The 21,337-nt window shown below is 36.8% G+C and overlaps 1 protein-coding gene across 11 annotated transcripts in view; it reads right to left on the bottom strand.

The window, feature by feature from the left end:
- The window catches only part of KMT2C (lysine (K)-specific methyltransferase 2C), a 181,190-nt gene that overhangs the window by 102,208 nt on the left and 57,645 nt on the right, over positions 1–21,337 (bottom strand). For all 11 annotated transcript variants that reach the window (XM_010586059.1, XM_010586023.1, XM_010586032.1 and 8 more), the window contains exons 5-6: positions 19,073–19,212; positions 17,322–17,431 (exon numbers count right to left, since the gene is read on the bottom strand). In XM_010586059.1, coding sequence (XP_010584361.1) covers positions 17,322–17,431; positions 19,073–19,212 — 250 coding nt within the window. The remainder of the gene's footprint in view (positions 1–17,321; positions 17,432–19,072; positions 19,213–21,337) is intronic.

Genomic DNA, 21,337 nt, shown 5'->3' with positions numbered 1-21,337 from the left:
TCACATAACACATGCTTAAATTCTCTTAAATACTTTCGGAACACTTAGTCAAAACTTTCCAGCCATTTCTGAGAAAAGTCAGTAAGAAAAACATTTTGCTCATCTTAAATACAACCTCACTCACAGGCCTTGCAATTTGGCAGGAATTTTAGTGTGGGGGATGCAACTTTTGCCCTTACCCTGTAGATCTATCCAGATGTGACCAAGCTTGGGAAAACTATTTTTTTTAAAATGTAAAACACTTCCACAAGTTTGTCAGTGAAAAATCACAGAAAAATCTAGTCTCATTGATCATGACCGATCCTCTCCAATTTCTAGCACTGATCGGACTACATGTACCTCCTGCAAAGATTGCTTCAGTCTGACAAGGATTAGAGAAAGGAAGTCTGTAATAAATACTCTAAGCCTAAGCACAATAAGCCACTGGAATGGAAAGCAGACATCCCTAAGGCTCTTGATAACTACTGTCACTTAAATCGTCTGGGGAATGAAAGTATCCAGTACACCAGCAGACGGACAAATATGGGTCAAAGAGACAAAAGGGACAAACTACACTGTGTGAATGAGTCTGATGAGACTGGGAGGAGAAACCATGGATGAAGATGAAAGCTGAGAAGGGGCACGGATGAGACTTCAAGGGCCAGTTAACTAAAACTAGGCACTAAAATTGGATGAAGAGCTGAGGGAACTGATGTGCTAAGACAGAAGAAATGGTGAAGGGACAGATCTCAAAAGGAACCCAGGGAAAGGGAATAGAAAGGTTAAGGAGAGGGGATGCAGGAAGAACGAGGAAGAGTGGAAGTGTCTAAAAAATCAACTTGAACGAAAAGTCACAAGTCTGAGGCAACTGCAATTGGATGAAGACTGCAAGAAGGAAAAGTACGCTGTCCTCTGACTCTGAGTGCTACGCAGCTATTGCTTTGCCAGCTCAAATAGCAGAGGTCTGTATGTAGCCCTAAAGGTTTTAAACATGCAGTCTTCCTTTTTTTCCCTAATGCAAGGAAATGATATAGTCACACAATTACAAGGCTACACACACCCACAGAGACACAGATAAAGGAACGAACAGACACATATATGCACAACTATAACTATGTATGTACATTAAAACACAAAAAATACTGTACACCAAACATGGATTTAGTGCATAAAATAGACCTCTTAAAAGGAGTCTCCGCATTAAAGAAACCTGTTACTTGTAGGCCTGTGCTTAATTTGGGGAGGGGAAAAACTTATGTATTGAAAAAAGTTGTGGATTTCTTGCAAGAGAAAAAAAAAATATCACTTAGTTATAGCAACTGAATGATGACCTGCAAAACAGTTCTAGTTTCACTTCTTTCATAGAGCTCCTTTATGATATTGGGCAGGGCACTAAGTAAAATTTTTCTTAAGTTTTTTTTTGTCCTAAAAATAGTCTTGATTTCTACATAGATTGTGCACTCACAACTCCAACAGAATGAAGAAAGAACTGCAATATCAGCGCAACTTTTTAATAAGTCTGAGTATTTTTGAAACTCTTCCAATCTGCCATCCAAATTAGCAGGTATTTTAAAGTAAAAAACAAAAAAGAAAAAAAGAAAAAATTCAACTTCTCTTGGAGAAAACGGAGCCTAAGATGCATAAAAAAGCCACATAGATCTGCTATTTTGAAAAATTTATAGACAAGTTATTCACATGTTTATTATAGTAGAAACATCACAGAAAAACTCATGAGGAAATGAGTAATTCTTTCCTTTCAGCAGTATTTGAATAGTCTACATACCTACACATTGAACAATGAAAAAATGTAATATTGAAGAGGTTTGCACCGACAGCAATGTCCATTCTATGGACTAAACTGGGCACTAAGCTGTTCTGCATGTGATCATGCAATTAAAGACTGCATAATCAGGCATACGCACAAAGGATATTAATTGTGTGCAAAGGTTATTAATTGTGTGCAGACAACCTGTCTTCTGGCATGCCCTAACTTTGTGTGTTTGATTTTATAGTCTTAACAATGCATTCTTTTAACAAAGATTTTGTAGATATATTAACTTAGATTAACAGAACGTTAAAGTCAGCAAAAGTCACTACATATACTCAATGATACGCCTAATTTACAAGGTAATAGTAGGGATGGCATGACAAGGAACTCTGGATTATGTACAGACATAAAAAAATACAAGAATTTCCTGCCTTTAATACCTTCCTCATTAGTGAGCACCTCCTTAGTATTCCTTCCCCACTGACTGCAATCAGTACCTTATTGTTCATAATTCCTATTTCCTTGGCTGTTCCTAAATTGCACTCTCCAAATGGCACAGAGTCATCGTAAACAAAATCCTACATCTTCAGTTCACTAATTTTTGTAAATTGAGCACAAATAAAGCAATTAGATGGCATACTTTGAAACTACCAGCTTCAGACATTAATATAATTTCTTTTCTAATAAAAGCTTCACATGCTTTATCTGGCTGGGGCTTTTAGTTTTTTTTTCAATTTGACTAAATTAGTCATTTACACATATTTCTCCCATTCCTCCTCCCAAAACATGGTATCCCCAAACATTACATAATCCTTTTTTTAATTCACTAGCTACTGAAACAAACAAATAAGCCCCTTATCTTTCCACCTTATTCCATCACTGACATTCCTTGGGCAAGCACCATGAAGTGCGACATCTTGACCCAGAATTTTAAATCCTGAAATTGCTGGTCAAATATTTAGCAGGTAATTCAACTGTTGTTCTGGGGTTCAGGGAGGGGAGGATAAGAAGGGGCTGTTCGTTTCGTTTTGCCGCATGCTGCCTCAGTAGCTTGTGAAGAAAAAAGCTGCCAAATTTTGTAATGAATTCCACAGAACATTAAGTCTGATGCTTAGCAGAAGCCATAACTGTTAAGTAAATTATATCCTTTTGATGAATACCCTTATTTGAAAACAACATTGATTCTTCTAACCCTTTAGCAGTGTCCCAAAACAGATGTGCACAACTGCAAATTCTGTTTGCTTTCAGGTTTACGAAGTGTGATGACATTTTTACAATCATGCATGAGCCCTTTTACCCAGGAGTAAAATAAAACACAATAATTCTTCACCATCTGTTTGTTAATTTTGCATTCATTTAACTTTGCATTTTAAACTAATAATCATTTTCTTATAACATAGTTTGTTCCATTGGTAGAAATTACAGCTGTTCAATTAAAAAAAGAATGGTTTATAACAGTATACAGTTTTCCTCTAAATACTTCCATTGCTCTTAATTATACAGATATTAGTGCCATCAAATGGAAAAAACTGCCAGGAAATAGTGTTATGCTTTACATGTCACAGATTCCCTTAGTAAATGTACATATTTACTTCTGTTCTGGCACCAATTCCCACCTGGTCTCTTTTACATTAAAATTCCTTTTCGCCACTACAAGATTCTGTGTGGTTTTTAATGTTGCTATGTATAACAGGCTTCTTACACTCCTGAAGGAGTATGGCACAGTTAGACAAAGCTTCTGTTTCATGTGTAGCAAACAGAAATACGTCAAACATAGCACACTCCTATTTCTTCGTAATGCTTTTCCTTAATCTCTAATGACAGGCAAAGGAGGTTTTGGTATTTTTATTCCTACCTGGTTACCGCTAAACTAGGACTAGAATAATGTCCTAAAAGCTCTTTCTCACAATGTTTACAATAAAATGGGGAAATCCCATTCCTTTTTCTAAAGTAAAACTGTATTGAAATAACATGAATAATGCATCAGAACTAGGGAAGGGGAAATAATTTGGTTCAACAAAAGACATGGGCCTGGAGAAAGAGTACAAGCCAGCCTGAGATTCTGAGAGTCGTATTTTGGATTCTGCGTTACACTCTGGACAGCGCATTTTCCTGCTGCTCCACACAGACCAGGCTGTAAATCCACAGCAAAGTTACAAGCCCTAAACATAGACTGTCCACACTAACACAGTGGGAAGTCTGCTTCACTGTGGTTCCTAGGCTTAATAATCATAATCATCTACAAATAAACTCTTCAAGAGACACAGGCTGCTCGGCTAGTTCATGTGACTGGTACAGTAGTATTAAGAGAGACTGTTCAGATGGTTAAAACAATCAAGATTCAATCACTGTTTTCTAAAACCATTTTTTTTCTGATGGCATGGAAATCTTAGCATCAGATGATCATCCTAATTCTGTGGTAGTGTTAAGATAACAATGCTGTCACAGTGCTAGGATGCATACTTTACTAGAAACACCCATAAGGCAAGAGATGGTTTACCACAAAATGGATTTATTTCAATTAAAGGAGTTCAGCAAAGGCTGAAAAACACTGAACTGGTGCATAAGGCTGTAACTCGCCTTCAGAAATGAACTTCCAGAACTACCAAATAACAACAGGCTCACATAAAATTAAGAGTGAAAGTACAACCATACCTTACTGTGATGCTCAGCTTCTAGTCTTACCAGAACCTTGAGTATTCTGACCTTTTAGTTTCTCAGATGAGTGAGCATAGCTGCCAGGTCCGACCTTTACTGGGGGATTTATCCATCACAATATTTTATGTCTGACAGAAAGCAAACATTCTGGAAGTGCCCAAGGCACATTCTGATGTGATGGATGCAGAACGGTAACAGTCTTCCTAACAATTCACCATCTATTTCAAGTTACTCTCATTAAAAACACTCACCTGATATGACATTTGGAAAACGTGAAACTCTTACTTATTCAACGTATCAAATCCATTTACATTTTGGAAGATCAGCATTTTCTTTACAAAGCTCAAAGAACGATGATAGCAACTGAACTGTCTTCTCGTATTATTTCTCTAAAAGTCTCCATTTGCCTTTAAAGGTTTATGATTTGTCAACACATCTCCCTGGAAATACCATACAAATAACACCTAATAATGCCATAACAACCTGCAGTAGTTGAAAGGAAAAAAATATACCAGTATTTGCTTGGATATTTGACAGGAGTTTTAGATCCAGATTCACTACTTACTCTGCAGAATCTGCCACTCTTCCCAGTTCTTTACAAGGCAACGTCATACAGAAGCAGAATGGGGGAAAATTTTTTAAACAGAAGGAAAAGTTACTTTACGAATTAAAAATTGGAAGGGAGAAGGCTAGATGTGGAAATACTTGCAGTGCTATTAAAAAAACCAACAACTGTCTAGATTGCAGATTGAAAATATGTATTCTCACTGTATCTGAAGTGAAACCATATCACAGCAACACATGTAGGGTGTACCAAGTTTTTCCAACGTTAGATGTTCCAGGAAGCAAATAGTTTTTTATTTATTTCATGACAGCTACTTTTCTCCCCAAATGCACTGAACAGGAACATGACATCTTTGAAAGAATACACTAATATCAATGAAGAAAAAACTCACTGGTAAAAAAGCTTAAGCTGATTTGAGAACATGCCACTTCATCCGTTCTTCAATTACTATTATTTAATTGGATTCTTATTATTTAATATTAATCATGACTATGATTCGTGGAACACCTACAAGTTCATTAGTGGCAGCAGACCTATCATTGCCTGCCTGCATTTTATTCCCAGGTCAGATCTGCAGAACAGAGAGGACAATTATATAAAAGAAAATAAACAATATTAATTCTTTCTCATAAGGAGATGGCTATCAATAGTAGCCTAGATCATCAGAAAAAAGAGCTTTAATGCAAGTAATGTCTGTATTTATCACTGAGTGTTTTATGCACATGCACATAAAGAGCGGTTGGTCCACATTTGTGAAGATTCATAAGATGTCTCTCTCATGCGTGATTTGTTCCATGTTATTAAAAAAACACTCAAGTACACCTGCATTATTGGCACGACTTCATACTGATGCCTGCAACATTTATGCTCAATCTGCAACTCTGGGACAGAACTTACACTAATGGAAGTCCATAACAAAATCTTTAGGGAGTTCAAAACTATTTTTTGCTAATGGTTTGATTTTCAAGCTGCTGAGTAGACCAATCTCAAGAAGCAGTTCTTAGGCTACTGCTTAAAAGCAAACTGATGCCAACAGGCTAATATGAGTACTCCTGAGTTTTAAATTAAAAAGTTTGTATGATTTTTTTGAGGATGGGTGAAAACCCCAAATGAAAACCCATAATATAATTTATATTAGCAGGAAAAATATTACTCAAACTCTTTTGATTGGAGTAATCAAAACCACTTTATAATTCTAATTTCATTAAAGAGTCTGAACTTTAAAGTTTTTGTTGGGGGGGAAAAAAAAAAGCATGTGACCCACCATCCATGAAAAATTTAAAAGACATTATTAAATAAAATACTATTTAAAAGGGAAACTGCTACAAAACCAAGATTAGTCAATTGTCTAACACTAACCAAACAATGCTACAGCTCAAAAAATATACCTATAACTTGTCCCATAGGGGTATTTTTTCCTTTTATTTTATTTTTATGTGCTATCTATTAAAGAGTAAGCTTCTGAAGGCCTTTTTATTTCTATAATGCTCAAAGCATAATGAGAACCCATCCTTGACTAAAACTAACCAATATTAACTACAAAAGACTGATTAATCTTTTTTCATAAATGTAGCCACCACACAAAGGCAAAATTAGACCCTTAAGCACTAACATTAAAAAAAAAAAGCAACAGATCGATCCACATTAGCTATGGAAAAGACTGAATATAAAATATTTAAATACGAAGCAGCCACGAGTGAGGTGGCAGTAAGGTAGGAAAATGAGGGTTGCATTCAAATACCTACAGAAGTGAGGAGATAAGTGGTACTCCTACACTTCCTTGTGTAAGTTTCTATGGGCTTACTGTTGACATGCTTGTTAAGAGATGGGTATGGTTTCCTGCCTTTTTTTTAATATATACAGACCTCCAGTCTTCTCCCGTGCTGAAACTGGGATAATAATTTAAATAAATTTGTAAATATTTTCATAGATTTTTAAAAGAACATTTTGTTATTTACTTGTCCCACATTTAAAATTTGGGGGCATTCTATTGTCATTTTCTTTCTTTTGTAGACCTTGAAGGACTATGCTACTGCTGCTGAGCATAGAAAGACAGGAGAAAGGGAGAGCCCAAAGCATCCGTATTCTCATGTTCTACGACAAAACACGAAAATAGGTCAGTCCCACCAGCAAACTGAAGCGCCAGCTGAGGAAGAATGTACAATCTTGATTTAAGAAACAGCGCGATTTTCCTTTAGTGGGCTTTCTTTGCCCCTTAGAGATGGGGTTCTCCCTGTTTTTGACACATAAGCCCCCAAAATAACTTGGTATAGATAGATTATAAAACCTTGAAATGAAATGCCCAGCAACAGAGTGCCACCTCAACGTGAACTAGTAAGTCCCTGCCTTAATGCTTAGAGTAACATTTAAGAAAGGGGGGAGGTGGAGGGAAGAAAAAAGAAAATAGAGAATTTCTTTGGGCGTATTATGAAAAGTGTTTTCTACTCAAGTCATGCAAAAAGGAAGAAAAGGTCTTTGTGAAATACACTTCACCAGTTTGGAACACACACTAAACAATTTCACTTCAGAGCTTTCAGTAAATTATTTCACTGAATGTTACTGAATAAAGGAAACCTGCACTGGAAATTCCTTCAGGAACATAGGCCCTTTCATGTTTCTCAGCTAGGCTTTTCGGCTTTCATTTCTGGGCTATTGCTGCTTCCCTCTCAGTCTCTCTCTGTGCCCCTAGTCCACTTTGTCTGCTTCCTACACCTCACAGACTGCCCTTAGCATCTGCAATGCCTATCGCCTATTCAGCATCAAAACCCTCTCAGAAATGTCTTTGTAGCAACAATTTCTCTCCCCTGATTCTAGTACCCACCTATTCGACATCTAGAGTTCAAGAAAGGTGCATTTTTCAAAGCATTCTTCTTGAAAAAACCCACAGACTGAAAACTCTTAAGGCTGACTCTGCTCTCCGACTTCAGTGCCAAGGGAGCGCTTACAGGGTGAGCTCCCACGGAACAGCCTCCTGGCACCACTGCAGTGGGAGAGAAAAAGGAATGGGTGAGGCTGAAAAACCAAACACTTTACTTTAGATGAAGCTGTATGAACCATCTTAGGGAAAGACGTCTTATGCTGCCTAAGTAATCCAAGTCTTTTCCCTCCTCATTTACTACTGTGTTCCAGAAACGCAGTTATTACAGGAAGATCATTTTTCTAGAAATGACACTGTGCTTCTGTTCAGGTCTGCAAAATTGCAGGGGGAACTGGGCAATGAAGTCAGAGAAACTGTATTCATGCACTGAAAAAAACTGACGGTTTATGCCAAGTCCTCTCTTACTCTGAATAAAGTTTATTACCTAAACCTAAAATGTATGTATTAGAATACATGCACCAGTCACTGTCCCTTTGCCACAGCTGGCAGGGGTTAAGCTCTACCGCTTATTTCTTACGGACCAAAGAAGGAACAAGACATAGTTTCACTCTAATCAGTGAGTTATAATGTGCACTGACAATACTACTTGCTGTGCAGACAAATTCACAGTGGTTTTTTTTCATATACTTTGAAACAAAAAGGTAGGGATACAAACACAGCTATTATTTCACAGAAGGCTCAGGATGAAGCAAATCAGAAGAAAAATCTCAAAAAAAAAAAGGCGTATTTTCTTCTGCTTCATCTGAAGACAAATGCTCCTCCAAACTAGTTCATAAATTAATGCCTGCTTTCCTCTTGTAAATAGACTCAACATGTTGAAGACAATATAAAAATTAACTATAGCTAAATTGGTCTCACATTATCATGTGCTCCTTTTTCTAATCAACAGGTCAGAATCATGATGATAACAGGTTATAAAGCAAAAAACTACTATAAAGGTTGAAAGTCACATTAAAGTACTTGCACTTATTAAGAATCAAACTCCCAAAATAAGTACCCAGAAAAAGCTCTAAATCAAACACTTTGCCAACATTTGGTACATCGATACTCTACTGTATATTAGCACATGAACAGGACAGTGTGTTTTATGTCTCTAAAGAAAGGAACATCTTCTGTTTCTTGAAATGCTAATTTTAAAAAATGCTAAATCAGGGATGTGTCACATAACCTTGAAATAAGTACTTCTTCACATTTATAATAGACTTTTCCACTCATAAAAATTCCAAAGACCTTAACATGCTAAAGCATAGTACTAGCTTTATTGGACTGTTAACAATAAATATGTTAAATAATGGAAAAAATAAGTGAAAAATTACGTATGTCTTTAAAATTAAATTTTGGTTAGGCACAAATTCAGATAATCTGATAATTATCAGATTATTTCAGAGACAAGTTTAATACTGTACCTTTTTATCCCCTTATTTTTTTCATTGGCAGGCTGACTTGAAAAGTTACTTAATGATAAGAGCATATTTCACATCAGATAGTACAAATCTGAAATATTAATCCATCTAACAACTGGTGGGGAAAGAAAAAACAGATCAGCTATTCATTCAGCAAATCTCAATCAGATTATCACAATCAACACCTATAAACAATCTCTCCTTCAGTAATGTATGCAGGCTTACTCAAGTATCAAAGTATTCATGAGTGAGCAACAATTACATCAGAAACACTAGTAAAATAAATAAGTTTTCTTTCTCACTAAATGGAAAATTCAAAATTAAAATCTATTTCAGACTCTTTCTTCCACATGCTACTGCCTCTTACTTTATGATCATACTATTCAGACACACCACTCTATTTCAAAGCAATCCTTTCAAACTTTTGAATACATCACTGAACATCCACATCCAAGTGTGGAGTCCCACACTTCGATTAGATCCCAAGGTATCCATACTTTATGTGCCAAAATAATTACAAAAACGTATTAGAAGCAGAGAAGGGTAAAGTTCTTGATTCATATCTATGCAGTTTTAACTATTACTTCATTTTCTTAAATACCAGCAGGGATATAGAAAAATGTATTTTATTTTGTAATAGAAAATGTGGTCTAGGAGACAACTGGAGATGCTGAAAACTGTCTTTTGAGAGCTGAGTCCTAAACTCAGTTTTAAAGGTGGTGTGTTTTGATAGGGAACAAAATTCTTTGTCTGTTAGAACTGTAATTTAGTTTTTTCTGTTCCATGTTTCACTGCAGAAGAAAAAACAGAATGCACAAAATCCCACTGGATAATTTGAAACAAACAAACAAACAAAAAATCACAAAAATTTGGCAAAAGTGACTATAGGTTTAAAAACAACTACTAGGCAAAAAGCTCGTTGTTGGGGTTTCTTTGCATTAAGTATATTAAATTACGCTTCATTTGCTTTGGCTCCTAGAGTCAGATTATAGGTGAGAAGAAAACAGGAAAGGGTGAATTTTTCAATAATCCTAGTAATTTCAAATGACAACCTTCTTCCTTCTTCTTACCTGCTTATTCTCACTTCTTCCCTATGAATGGTTCCTCTGTTTTGCTGTATGCTTTTCAAAGCAGCTACTATAGGACAATGACTTCAAATGAACAAGAGTACGTCGTGGTAAAGCTTATTTTGGTTCAAACGAAAGAATACTTTAATCGTTGTTCATGTGACAGTTATTTAAGAGAATTAAGTTGTAAATCTTACTAAGCAGGCAAATATCTGTTCTCAAACTGCTGGACCTGCAAAAAACTGAATGCACATACAGGTCCCATGGCAGCTCTTGAACGTGAACAGATTTACCAAAGCTGTACTGACATCATTTAGCGTGTACAAAGGTGTTCCATAAGAATTACATGTAGTAATCCAAACCCGACTATGATAATTTTAAGATACCACAGCTGCTTTGCAGAACTTGGAAAATAGTTATAAAATAATTGACATAACGTTTCTGATGTCATTAGCAAGCTGTAAGTACAGTCTGATTCATATTCTCCAAGACACAAATGATCTGGCTTTAGATGACCAAAATCCCAACCGTTCTGGAACAGAATAATTCATGGATGATAATTTACAGTGTTAAAATGTTTCCAAAGCTGTATCCTTAGTCACTATGTCCTTCCTTGAAGTACAAAGCTTGTCATCATAGGCAGGGAAATGGCTACAAACCTCTAGAGAAACTCCAAAGTAACAAGAGGGAAATTCATCGAAAACTGAAATACCTCATGGCCCCCACAGCCAAACTGTTACAGAATTTCTAAAACATGCTAGGAACTGAATGAAACTACTAAACTGACCAAAACCATGTGGAAGTGTCTTCTTGATGAGTCTTCTCCAGTCTTTCTCTAGCACTTTCTGTGCTAGAGTTCTCTATGAGACAGCAACCCATAAAAAAAGGAGAAATGTTATTTTGGAAGAATACTTCCTGCAGTACTTCCTTCCTCAGTTGCAAGACAAAAGCAACTACAGGAAAAAAAAAACCCACTCTGTAAGATAAAATCAGAAGCCACTCCAATAGGGCAGCCAGGTAGTCACTCCCAAGCTGCAGTGAAGGAAGATGAAGAGAAGCCAAGCACCTTGTGCATGCAAAAGTACCATAAAAAAAACCCAAGAGTTGGGAGAGGAACTTCTGAACACCAGAGCTGCTCATTTAGTATCACGTTACAAAGCTTCTCCTTGAAAAATGGGCAAATACAGAGGACTCTGCCCAGAAATGGTATAAATTATGATAGATGACGTTCTTTATGCATTTTTCCCTGGCTTTAAGAATTACTAGCTCTTCCAATAATGAGAAAAGAAGGGAGCTTTTAGAGCATCAAGGAACTGCAAATCCTGCACTCTTATCTCAAAAAAAACCAGACATCACTGCATGCTCTGTCCAGCTATTTTGAGACATACGTGAAGCCAACACCGTCCCTATCTTCAGGATTCTGTCATCTAAACCATTTTTCACACACAGTTTTTATGCCCACAAAAAGTAAAACTAGCTGAAAAATTGCTATGGCTAAATGCGCACAATCCTCCACAGTGTATAACGTTAATAGTATATTAAGATGTTGATGCTTATCTTTACACACAAGGAACAACAAAAGGAAGTATCAGTTTAGCCAAATCAGTTTTCAACTTAAAGCAGCACAAGTAAACATACACACATACCACTAAAAACATGGACAAGTCTCAACAAGATCAGAAGTGTACTGAGGCTAAGGGGTGAAGATACAGTCAAAATACGGACAAACACTTTAAAAAAAAAAAAATATAAACATTTTCAATGCTTCCCAGCTTTCCCCTCAATTTGTATCTTTATGGTCTAGCTTGGTAAGCATCATGCTAGAACTGAGTCTTGAGCAAAGAGCAAAGAATTAAAAACAGTAGATGGAAAGGGCTTTAAGAAACAGTTTGAGTGAGATATTTAATATGCAAGCCTTGTGACATTGCCCCAACTTGGAAGCATCTACAAACAGCGCAATCTACTACTTCTAGTGACAGAATTCAAGGGAAGCTGCGTTAAAAAAAATTTTCAAGATTGTGTTACCATGTAAAAAGGGCTTGCAGGAGAGAGGAGTGTCAAAACAGCAGATCGTTTTGAGTCTGGAACAAGGCAAGATACCATTGATTAGTTTGCCTCTATGCAAAGCAACAACTCCTACAGTTCCCAGCAATGATAACATGCCAAACAATGCCTGCAGAAACTCAGCAGGAGCTGAAAACAGCTGCCTTGTACAGAGAGAAGATATTGCCCTGATTAACTGAAAAAAAATATAAATAAATAAATAATGGATGGGTGGGAGAAGACAACGATTTTTCAGCTGTCTGGCTGCAAGAGTCTTGGTCCTGAAGAAACACTTGACTATTATTGGAAAAATGAAAGCCGTGAAGTAGGTAAATATGCAAAGAGCTATACAGAATCCACATTTTATAAAAAATGGGAACAGAGTAACACAGTTTTTCAGAATCACTGCTTTAGACACTTCATTACTATCATGTTTCTCCTATTCAGTCTTTAAGTAGATAGGAACCTCCCTGGTTTCCACCAATACTGTTTTCTTTGACTTTAGTGTCCTTGACAAATTCTCCCAGAATTGTAAACTGCTTTCTACATCTTATCAGAAGAAAAAGCTGGCTGGGAAAGTTACAATTGCATTCGTTTCTTGTGTACAGTTTGCTCAAAAGGGGTCCAAACACATTATCTACTGCGCCTTCCTTAAATACACTTCTTGAATTGAGCTACTTGCATATTAGGGGAAAAAAGCAGCTGACCTTATTTGGGACTTTGTAGCATACAGAAGAGCTATGGCTAGACACCGTAAGGCAGACAAGTAGTAAACTTCAATCTCCTCAGCTGACTATAGAGAAACAGCCACCTACTCAATATATGTAAAATAAACAAGGAAATTATAAAGCAGTATTCAAAAATACCTGAAAATATTTCAGAAACCACTCTTGTTAAAAGCTGAGCAGATGCAAGCCCTAAAGGCCTCAATTTTAAATGGTAATGCCAGTAAGTTCACACTTTCAAATATCAAAAAGCAGCGTAGTTAAAAAAGCATAAGACTGAAGCCAGAAATAACAAGAAAAAGCAGAAAACTCTACTTGTACACATCTATTACTTTTTTCAGCAAAAACTGATTTCTGTTCAGTTTCCTTTGCTTATTTTATCTTACTGAGTCTCCATTTCATACCGTCATTGCATCCCACCACAAATATCTGCAGAAACACCTTACTGATAAAAATCTATCTTCATAAAGCTGACAATATGACAGCTTCTTTCTCTACTATGATAATTTTTATATACTGAGTAGAGCACTTACGAACTATAAGAAAATTTAGTTAAGTTTTGGATCAAGCAAATCACCGGATGTTTTCTCTCCCCCCGTCTATATTCCAAAGGGTTCTTTTGTTTCAAAACTCAAAACAAAATTACTCCAAAATCCCATCAAAACCTATTAAAAGTAGTGGGGGAAGGAACTGCCATAGCTGGGTGTGCAGGCTCTTCAACTTACATACTATACAAGCTCTAGAGATAAGTGGGTGAATTCTTAAGAGTCATTTTGAGAACAGCTCTTCTGATGCTATGCTTGTCACCTGGATCACCAGTTCCTCCTTATGACCTTTTTAAACTTAGAAAGTGGTTCTGAGAATATCCATGACTCTCACTTGCTGAGATAAGCGAAGTAAGCAAGACAAGCAATGAGATGAAATGACTCACCTACACCACCCGTATGGGCTAGAGCACATCTACTACCATAAACTTAACTGCGTATTCCAGCTTTTATTTGTCAGCTGTTATAAAACAACATCATGCACAAAATTTCAAACACCTCACATATACAGATGTATGTATGTGCACTCATTAACACTAAAGAGAGGCAAAGAACCCACCTATGTCTAGACACAAATACCTGTAACAAACTGGTCAGATGTCTTTGCCAGGACTTCAAAATGAGTGAATGAAAAGAAAGAGCTGAAGAAGAAAGACAAGCTAAGCAGGGTTATTTTGTGAAACATGCACAGATACTGAGATCTCTACAGTGTATTTTAAACCTTCAGCAAACATGTGCCAAGAAGAAAACCAAAATGAATTAACATACATGCTTTGGAATAGGTCAATGAAATACGTCCACACAAGCTTTATTAATGCAATCACAAGTTCAGTGAAGCCAAATGGACATCTCAAACCATAAACAGAGTAATAAGAAAAACTGTCATATCCAGTTTAAACAGATTTGCAAACAATAGGCAACTTAACTAATGAGAAACATGAATGTAACTTAAAAGCTAGAGAGCCTCAAGGTAAGAACAGCCCCCAAAAGCTCTCCACAAATTAAAAGACCTAAACCAACAGACTATTCTATCAAGAAAAAGTTTGTTACATGTCAAAAATTAATCTCTATACGAACATAAGGAAATGAAAACATACCTTCCCAGCTAAGGAAAGATGTCAATGCTGCAGACCACATCATAAACCCATGTCATGCCAGAGGGACTTCCAAGAAGACAGAAATCCCCAACCAAGCAAACAACAACAAAACCCTAAGTAAATTTGGTGGCAAGTAGAGGAAATAGCATACAGCTTGTTTTTATTTAAACTATTTTTCTGTATGCCCTAAGCGCATACTTGCATCTGCATTGCCAACAGTATTGAGAACATTTAAATAGAAACTTTACTTTTAAAATGCAGTAACATTACATTAGAAAGAAGCCCAAAATTTTAGCAAAAGCAAAGCACAAGCAGCTGTAAATGCAAAAGCATACATTAATTGCTACACGTTTCATTCACAACTTTTTAAAATAACCTCACACGAAGAAAATTTCTTCCCTTATGCTTTTCCACTATCACATACAATAACCAGCACCTCATACTTTTTTGTGCCTTCTTTAGCTTAGCAGTAAGTTAAAAAGCAGTGGAAAAATTATTACCAAGCACTACAGCCTGGACACAAGCAAACACAGGATTACTTAGGCCCCAAACCAGTTATACACAAACTCTTTGAGCAACCCCCACGTTGCTGCTCCATGGTCAGGAACAGAGAACAACAGAAGAGTTTGCTTCTTATTTCTCGAAAAAAATTAAAAGCAAAAAATTCCCTGGTGTGATCATGGGATAAAGATGTCCCATTTTGTCTAGCAATTCCTCTAGAATCAATCACAGTTGTGCTTTTACTCTGCTCTCCCTGGGGATGTCACAAGAAGGATAAAAGAGAATAACCAAACCAACGTCATCCTTTGCTGGCTGACTGCTCTATTACAGCAAAGAAAGTTCTTAATGGTTTCAGAAAAGATTGAATAGAAAATACGCAGAATCGCACTCGATTCCAATTTCTCTCATCTCTCTGCATTGCACTGAAACATGTGCAACAGGGATATCTAAAAATTATTTGCAGAATTTGAAAAGATTAGTAGAGAAGCTACAGAGCAACCCATGAAAAGACATGGCTGAAATGGAAAGTGTAACACCAGAGAAATGTTGCATTCCTCAAGAATTTTTATGTAAATATTTGCATTATAAACATCTACACAAAACTTAAAATGTACTTATGACGTGAAGGTGAGGCACCATCACCCTGAGGCACAAGGGAGGAGCAAGGTACCATACAGAAAGAAATGGAACTGAAATAAAGGAAACAGGATGAAATTCCATAGAACAAAATACAAGCTTGAACACTGCGGCAAGGATTTCTGTTAGAAACCAGAATATCATAATGAAAATGACTGCAGATGGGAATTAACTGATCACAAAATGGCTACAAGCCACTATCATCAGCCAAAAACAAAGAGACAAAAACTTTTCAGCAGTGAGATTTAAAAAAAAAAAAAAAAAAGACAAAAACAAAACAAAACAAAACCCCCAATCAAACAAAAAAAAACCCCACACCCAAACCAACTGATTTGGGATGTTCTTTCAACTCTTTTTATACTTTTTTATACATAGACACACACACACACAAATGTTCTAACATCTTCAAGCTCATCTAGAAGTTAATACTGTCAGGTTCATTCATTCCGAATAGTCTTTAATTTTGAAAGCAGATACACAGAAATCAATTAAATTATTCAAAGCAAAGCATTTATTCAATATGAGTAAAAGTAGAAGGTGCAAGGAAAGCTGTATTATATGGCTTGTATTGCAAGACTGATTTAAAACAGCTTTTTAGTCCACACAATAGAGAACATTTACTGGTATCTTCTGCATTTTTTTTGTTTTCATATAATGCATGAAAAACATGAAGAATGAAGTAAAAATAAGCCCAAGCATGATCATGGGAAAACAGCAAAAATTATACAGATTTGTTGATAGCATGGCTCATTAGTATAGAAAAAACTAAAATTATTAAAATAATCTACCAGACACAATTAAATACAACCAAAAAAATATAGCTACACGAGGTAAAAACAATGTGAAATATGTCTCTTCATCATTACAAAATGCTATCAGAATATGACACCAGAAGCAGTCTGTCCTTTTCAAAGGAACCTAGTTTTCCAAATACATTACTATTTCAAATTAAAAGAATAAATATTTATATATCAATATTAAAGTAACAACATAGGCTTTGTGGTAAACAGTAGTTTTCCTATACTAACCTGCTTTTTTAAACTGGTATGAAAAGTAATTGACCTTTTTTTTTTTTTTACTGTATTTGAATCATATCATTTCAGAATATAAACTGGCAAAATAAGTATTTCCTCTACCTAGCAGGGCATTTGCCAATTTGAACTCAACTTTTCTCATGTCTGTATTTTGTTTTGGTCAGTCTGGTACTTACTACATTCTAGTTAACTCAGAACTAAATTAATGATATATTCCCATCAAATCCATAAGCCTTTTTAATAAATTGCAATAGTAGATTTTATCATGGAGACCTGTCAAAAGAAACCTTATTATAAATGTGAGCTCAGAGATCTGTATGTGGATTTTTGGTCATTATTTGTATTGCATAAGTCTACTACCTTTTTTTCAACCCCACCCCCTATCTTCTTAGTGGCTTCAGCATTCAAGTCTTTTTACTCACTTCTGTGCTCCCTGAGACAACAGCTTTGTCCACGTTCACCGATAGCTGCTCTTCAGTCTGGCAGACTCCCAATGACCACTCCGCACAGCGGTGATGAGCCCAGCAATGACCTAATGCATTATGAAAGAAAAAGAGCTTTGGTTCTACAACTCTGCCAAGCACTTCCTGTAAGCATGGAACTTAGTTCTAGCCATAAATACCTGCCAGACAGAATGAATAGTCTCTCTTCCTCCTGTTTTTCTTGTTGCAACATTTAATGCCCTTATTATCATACGCTGAATATATTGCAGTTACTATCAGACACTAAATATACTGCAGTTTTCTTTTACACATAACACACCTTCCTCTTAATTTCAGCACGCTCTGTGTATCTGTTTCTAATTTTCAGATGCCTGATCATGTAATCTTAACAGTGGGGTTTGCATGATTCTACATGCAATGTTTGTGTGAGACACACACACAGTTACATTTGATGTTATATTTCACTGCAGATAACATTTGCCTATGTGTGTACTCTTAACTTATGATTCCCAAGGACTGGATACAGATCTGTATATTCATGTAGAACATGCTCACATGATGCTTTAGAATTCTACACAAAACCTTTAAAAGCTCAAAATACAGCATGAACAGAAACACCATATAAATGACAGAGAAAACTGTGTCAATGCAACAAACAGACTATAGATGTGTAATTAGAAATGTTTATCTATATAACAAAAAAATTCAGAATTTGCAGAATTCAACAGGTATCTCTTAAAAGAAGTTTCTAATTCAGTTCTGGGAAAAACAATGTAAATGATGCATACTTCTGAAGGAATTCTGTGACAGCTTTATACCAGATTAGACATGATGCTTTACATTAGCTGTTGAAATTAGGTACTTGGTCAACTTAATCACTCAGCAACAAAAAAACTACCCCAAAAATCTATGGAAGAGCTTGGGAAGAGCAGTCTACAAATAATAACAACTTTTAAAATTTAGATTGATAAACCTCTCGCCCATACACACACACTATGGTATAACTATTTATAACAAACCATTTAATTTTATTTTTTGTTTTTAATTAGACTTTGAAATTAGTTTCCACACTCATGAAAGAATGACATTTATATTATTGCACAAATATATTTCCATTTTTGAGGCAAAATACGCGAGTGGACTACCGACATCAAAGCATTTGGACATAGATGCTTTCTGAAAAAGTAATTCATAACTGAGTAAAAAGAGAAGTTCCATTAAAATGAAAGAGCAGATGACAAACCAGTTTTCTGACAGAAAACCTGCAGATACCAGAAACATGCAAGTGTATTATGCCTCTATTGTTCTAGCAATACTGCTCTTTTAAATCTTCTGTTCCATTATTTCCAATAACCCCGCATTAGCAGCAGGAGATTAGGTAAAGCTACAGGATTAGGACTCTAAGAATTATATTAAGCTGTGTCTCATTTCTTTTTCCTTTTCTCCCCAAAACAGAATCATGATACTGAAGATATTACTACCTGAACATCAGTTCAGCAGTAGATTACAAGTATTTCCCGATACAAAGCTGACAACGAATCTGTCCAGTACTTGAAGAGGAGACTATACAAAAACACCACATAACATTGGCAAAAGCTACAAAAGCATCATCAAACACTTGACAAACACCAGCGCACAGAAAACCAACAGCTGAAAAAATTCACCTGCTGTTGTTGTAGCTACTGTAGTGCTACTGGACAGGAAAACAGGAGGATGGCAACACATCTTACCTGTTGGCTCAAATAAGGCTTGAACATCAATGTCATCTGGTAAGCCAACTAAACTGAGTTCATCCCAGAATTTGACAACCTGATCGTCAGAAGCAGTTTGGGTGCTTACACTTGTACATGATGCTATACTCGATCGAGATCTGTATTGGGGAGCAGAAAAACAAACTTAGAAGTGACCACATTCTTTGTTCAATTAGCTAGATACTTGTCAATGATCCAAAACTCGGGGAAAGTGAATACAAATTTTTCTGAACATGATAAAATATAAATCAACGTGAACAAAAGTCTTTCTTCCTCATACTTTAGCCCAGTATTTTTCCCAATAACGAAGTTTTCACTTAAGGCTGCTATTCAATAGACAAAAAAAAGTGCTTGGTAAAATGCCCCTTTCCCTAGCCTGCTCTCTTCCAATTCTTCAGGACACACGTGCTTCCTTTTTTAAAGTCCACTTCTGTTTGATATTAAAACTTGCCCAACCCTAGGAATGGAGAATTAGGTAACAGCAAGCAGTCTGTGTTACTCTGGGGAAGAAGAGATGTAGAAGGAAGAAAAGAGAGTGGTCTAAGTGGCGAGCACCAGCTGCAGGTTTCGTATGGCCCTCTCCCTGCAGTCTTAACAGCTGGTCCAGGGTACAGCATTAACATTATCCTCAAAGGAGACTGCCACAGCCAGAAGTAAGGTGCCTGGATAAAATACAGCAACTATGGGGGGAAGGCAGAAAAAAGACCAGGACTGAAAAAGCTGCTTGGAAATAAGTATCTTTATACAATGCCATCAAGATGTTTAAAAAAAAAAAAAAAGGGGGGGGGGGGGGAAGCCCAGGAGGAAGTGGGGGGACATGGACGACACTGAAAAATGCAGTGATATAAAGACTACTGTATTGTGTTGACACGGGAGGATCTAGCTGACAACCTTATTAATTTGTTCCCCAAATTCTAATCTCAACAGAAAACAATTAATAAAACTCAGGTTACTCCATTAAAAAAAGAAGCCATGACTCCTCCTCCTTTATTTCCTACAGGCAAAAAACTATCTTGGACACCTAAGGATGTGCATTACGCTTACTGATAAAAGAGACCTGATCTCTGATGCTTCTTCAACAGTTGGCAGGAAAGGCGGTGCTGTGTTTTCTATTAAGGTTCTTTGAACTTCTCCCCCATTAATAACTCAAACATATGCGTTTACTGTTACTTCTAAGTTTCTAGAGTTGAGACACCACAAAACCACCTCTCTTTCCTGACTGCTCTCCTGCTTACAACCTCTAAAAAAAGCCACTGAAAAACGACCTACTGCCCATAAGCCAAGAGGTACAGTAAGCACTGGAATTTTAACCTGCAATAACTGCCTTCCTGAAAACCATGCCTGCTCTACTTTAGCAATTACATTCAGAAATACATGGAAAAAACTTAGCTTATGGGGAAAAGAGTAACATCCCTCTTGCACCACCGAAGAAATATTAAAGGTTTCGAATTATGACACGGTATCTTCACGACCTGCATCATGACAGAAGCTGAATATCAAAAAAAAACCCCAAACCTCTTAACTCTGACTCTATCAACATTAAGACTCCCCTTAATAAAGCATTATACTAACCCATCCTGTTCAACAAAGCTGGCTCCTGAACAGTGACCATGCCCAGTGCAGCCACCTCTAACATCAAAACTGCTACTCAAAACACAGGAGTTTAAAGGAACGTTAAGAAAAAACTAAATCCTAACTGACAAGGCGTTCTTATCAATATGAAAGCTTTCTTGCAAGATCAAACCAATCCATTTAAAGAACATCCCAATTTACTCTGCCATTCCACCCTGAACAGAAACACTCTCCACCCCATCCCGATCTTTTGTACTCAGCCTTTTTGTAAATAGTATTTCATATGCCTATAAAAGAGAGTAACAGTCTGAGGGGAGGGGGTTAGTTTTATTAGCTTTAAGACAAGCAACTTCTCCCTACCGGCATTACACAAGGCGCATTTTTACAACACGGACGTAATTATATAAATGTACGCCGTGTACCTGAGCAACACGGGCAAGCGTAACACACGCTAAACAGCTTCTCCAGCAGTAAGCACAGCCCAAGCACGGAGCACTGACACGTTTGAAACGTTAAGCTTAAGAGAGCTCGCTGAACGCGCGTTCATTCCTTAATTTGGGGGTGTATTTTAGTCAGATTCGCAGAGCACCAGCCCTGCCCTGCCCGCCGCGCCGCAGCCCCTCAGGCGGCCGCGGCCGCGGCCCCTCAGGCGGGCTCCGCCTCACGGGCGGG

The sequence above is a fragment of the Haliaeetus leucocephalus genome, unplaced genomic scaffold, assembly GCF_000737465.1.
Source record: "Haliaeetus leucocephalus isolate CR32 unplaced genomic scaffold, Haliaeetus_leucocephalus-4.0 Scaffold0, whole genome shotgun sequence".
NCBI lineage: Eukaryota > Metazoa > Chordata > Aves > Accipitriformes > Accipitridae > Haliaeetus > Haliaeetus leucocephalus.
The sequence above is the reverse complement of the archived record's forward strand: the minus strand, read 5'-3'. Positions and strand labels throughout refer to the sequence as shown.